This window comes from Sphaeroforma arctica (assembly GCF_001186125.1).
Source record: "Sphaeroforma arctica JP610 unplaced genomic scaffold supercont1.106, whole genome shotgun sequence".
In the NCBI taxonomy this organism is placed as follows: domain Eukaryota; class Ichthyosporea; order Ichthyophonida; genus Sphaeroforma; species Sphaeroforma arctica.
Genome location: NW_014040452.1, coordinates 151129 through 153606, shown reverse-complemented (window position 1 = coordinate 153606; position 2478 = coordinate 151129). Strand labels below are relative to the sequence as shown.

At 39.8% G+C, this 2478-nt stretch overlaps 1 protein-coding gene across 1 annotated transcript; it reads left to right on the top strand.

Annotated features, from left to right (window-relative positions):
- Positions 1–2115: 2115 nt before the first annotated feature.
- Positions 2116–2409, top strand: SARC_02398 (hypothetical protein; the record flags this gene model as incomplete). The annotated part of the gene is made up of 1 exon (XM_014303875.1): positions 2116–2409. A coding segment is annotated over one exon (231 nt), but the record flags the coding sequence as incomplete, so codon positions are not given.
- Positions 2410–2478: the final 69 nt, after the last annotated feature.

Here is a 2478-nt window from a genome sequence, read left to right as displayed (position 1 = left end):
CGCCGAGGACGCGAATACGCGATAGACTCATAATGGAAGCAAAGACTCAAAAGTAATGACAAACTTCTTTCCCTAGAAAAAACCTTAAGGAAGGCGATGATACAATCATTGAGACATGTTTGAATGTTGTTTTGAAATAAAAACAACACTATGAGTACGAGATGATTACAGTCAAACTGAGCCATGACCTCTCGACCAATCACAGGTCACACGACTAGACTGGTCTAATAACCATGTCTGACTGTATAAGTAACCGCCTCGCGACCCCCAAGTTGGGAGGACCATAGGTCATATGGAGCCCTCTAAAATCTGTATTTTAGGCTATGCATATTGCATAGGTTCGAAAATATTTATCCGATCCTGGCGTTTTAAATAAATAGACACGGCAATCGACTCAGAATTTCCAGAAGATAATTATCACTCGGTTCAAATTTTCATATTGGACTCGAAAAATAAAATAAAAATTAGAAATATCACTCGGCCAAATTTTTGTCGTTTTCCCAAATCACGAGTTCTCAGTATTGAACTATATATTTGTGTTCTATAACTCGACTGCAGATGTATATTTTGTTAGTGGTCAATCTGTATACATAAAATTATTATCTAATAATCCTACATATGAATGGTTATTATTATTTTTCCATATTGAAGATCCTATGAAAAGTGTACCAAAACAATTGGACACAGTGCCGCTTGCCACGATCAGACGCTTTGCCAGTCAGGGGTTGTTATAGATATATAGACTGCTACGATAAAAGGCTCCATTACCACATTGCTGAGTTTGCCAAGAAGAAATATACCTTCCATCGGAGGGTACCGGAAAATATGTACGCGCAACTCACTGGAGAATGTGCCGATTGATTGCAAAATGATCTTTATCTTTCGATTGATGCAAGAAATAAACTATGTGTAATAATGGGTTCGATTATGTATTTTTAAAAGTGTGGTAATATTTCATGACCCTCTCTCTCTCTAGAGAGAAAGAAGAAAGAACAAAATATGGCTGATCGGACTAACGTCTGAAGGATAAGTTTTCCGGATCAAATGTGAGTGAAATATGCAAGACACAAGTAGAATTCGCCGGCACACAAGTATTTTGTGCCAGACCTGAAATTTTTGCCACACCCAAATTTTGCCTCCTCTTTAAATTGCAGTTTTGGACAGGTCTCATCCAGACAAACCCCATTGGTTGTCGAGATTTTCAATTTCAAATTCTTTCACACAAAAAATCGAGAAAGAGCAACTTGCATGAAGGGGTTATTTATCTATCAGCTGTTATCTATACGCGAGCACCATAGTAATACTTATTTTATAGCCAATCAGAAATGAAGTTGAAGTTGGTCTATTTTAGTACTGTCCATTGGGTGATGAGCTTGATGTATCCCGGGCTCCCGGCATAATCAAGACTATTTTAGTACTGCCATTTGGCCTTGGCCCTTGATCCTGGGCTCCCGGCATATTCAAGATATCCTAAATTGAATGTACATACTGTACAAAAATTTACATTAATCACACAGGTTTTTAAAATCACTAAAAATGTACACAATAATACATATTTAATACCGGATTGACATGCGTTGATGAACACCCAAGGTACACATCGGCGAACAGGTACACATTGGAAATATGACTTTCGCAAGTATTTATCGTCCAGGGCTGTTTGTGTCAAAGTGGTTTATTGTCACTGGCGGTGGGTCTGGCATCGGAAGGTGCATTGCGCACGAGCTGGCTTCTGTCGGGCTTCTGTTTCGCTGGTAAGTAAGTCTCGACACGTGTGCAGGTAGTAGATTGTACTTCTCACTGTCGTCCCTAGGACTTTGTAGTCACATATGTATATGCACATATCACACACTCCATCTTGTAGAATATGAACATTAATTACAGACAAAAGATGATTGTGAGTGTTACTTTGTCCGTTTGTATGCGGGACTCTTCCGTATATATCTATCGAATTTATACGGGCAATTTACCAATTACTTGCAAGCGACATAGATAGGCGAGTCACAATAGAACAAGAGTGATCAATCAAAGAAGCCCTGCTTGAAGTGTCCCCCGCGTTGTTGCGAATTTATTGCACGTGTTTTCAGTCTTGCTACATCCTTTGGGTCTGATCAGGTCAGACGCAGCCAGAATAAATTGGAAAAAACCGCCAAGGAAATCGCCGATGATAATGGTAATGATATTGTGTCATGGCACACGTGCGATATCCGCGAGGAAGACAGGGTCAAACAGGTCATGGGCGAAATACTGCAGCAGAGGCCTATAGCAGGACTAGTAAACAATGCCGGGGGACAGTTTCCCTCTCCCCTAGCAGATATTTCAAAAAAGGCACGTACAAGTGCATAAGTGTGTGCCATGAAAGATGTGCAGCACCTATCTTTGCATTGTACATTCTTGCATAAAAAATTTGATCATTGCTTGTTATATCTACTCAAATGTGTATAAGGTGCCGCATGTATATAGCTTCGTATATTCGGC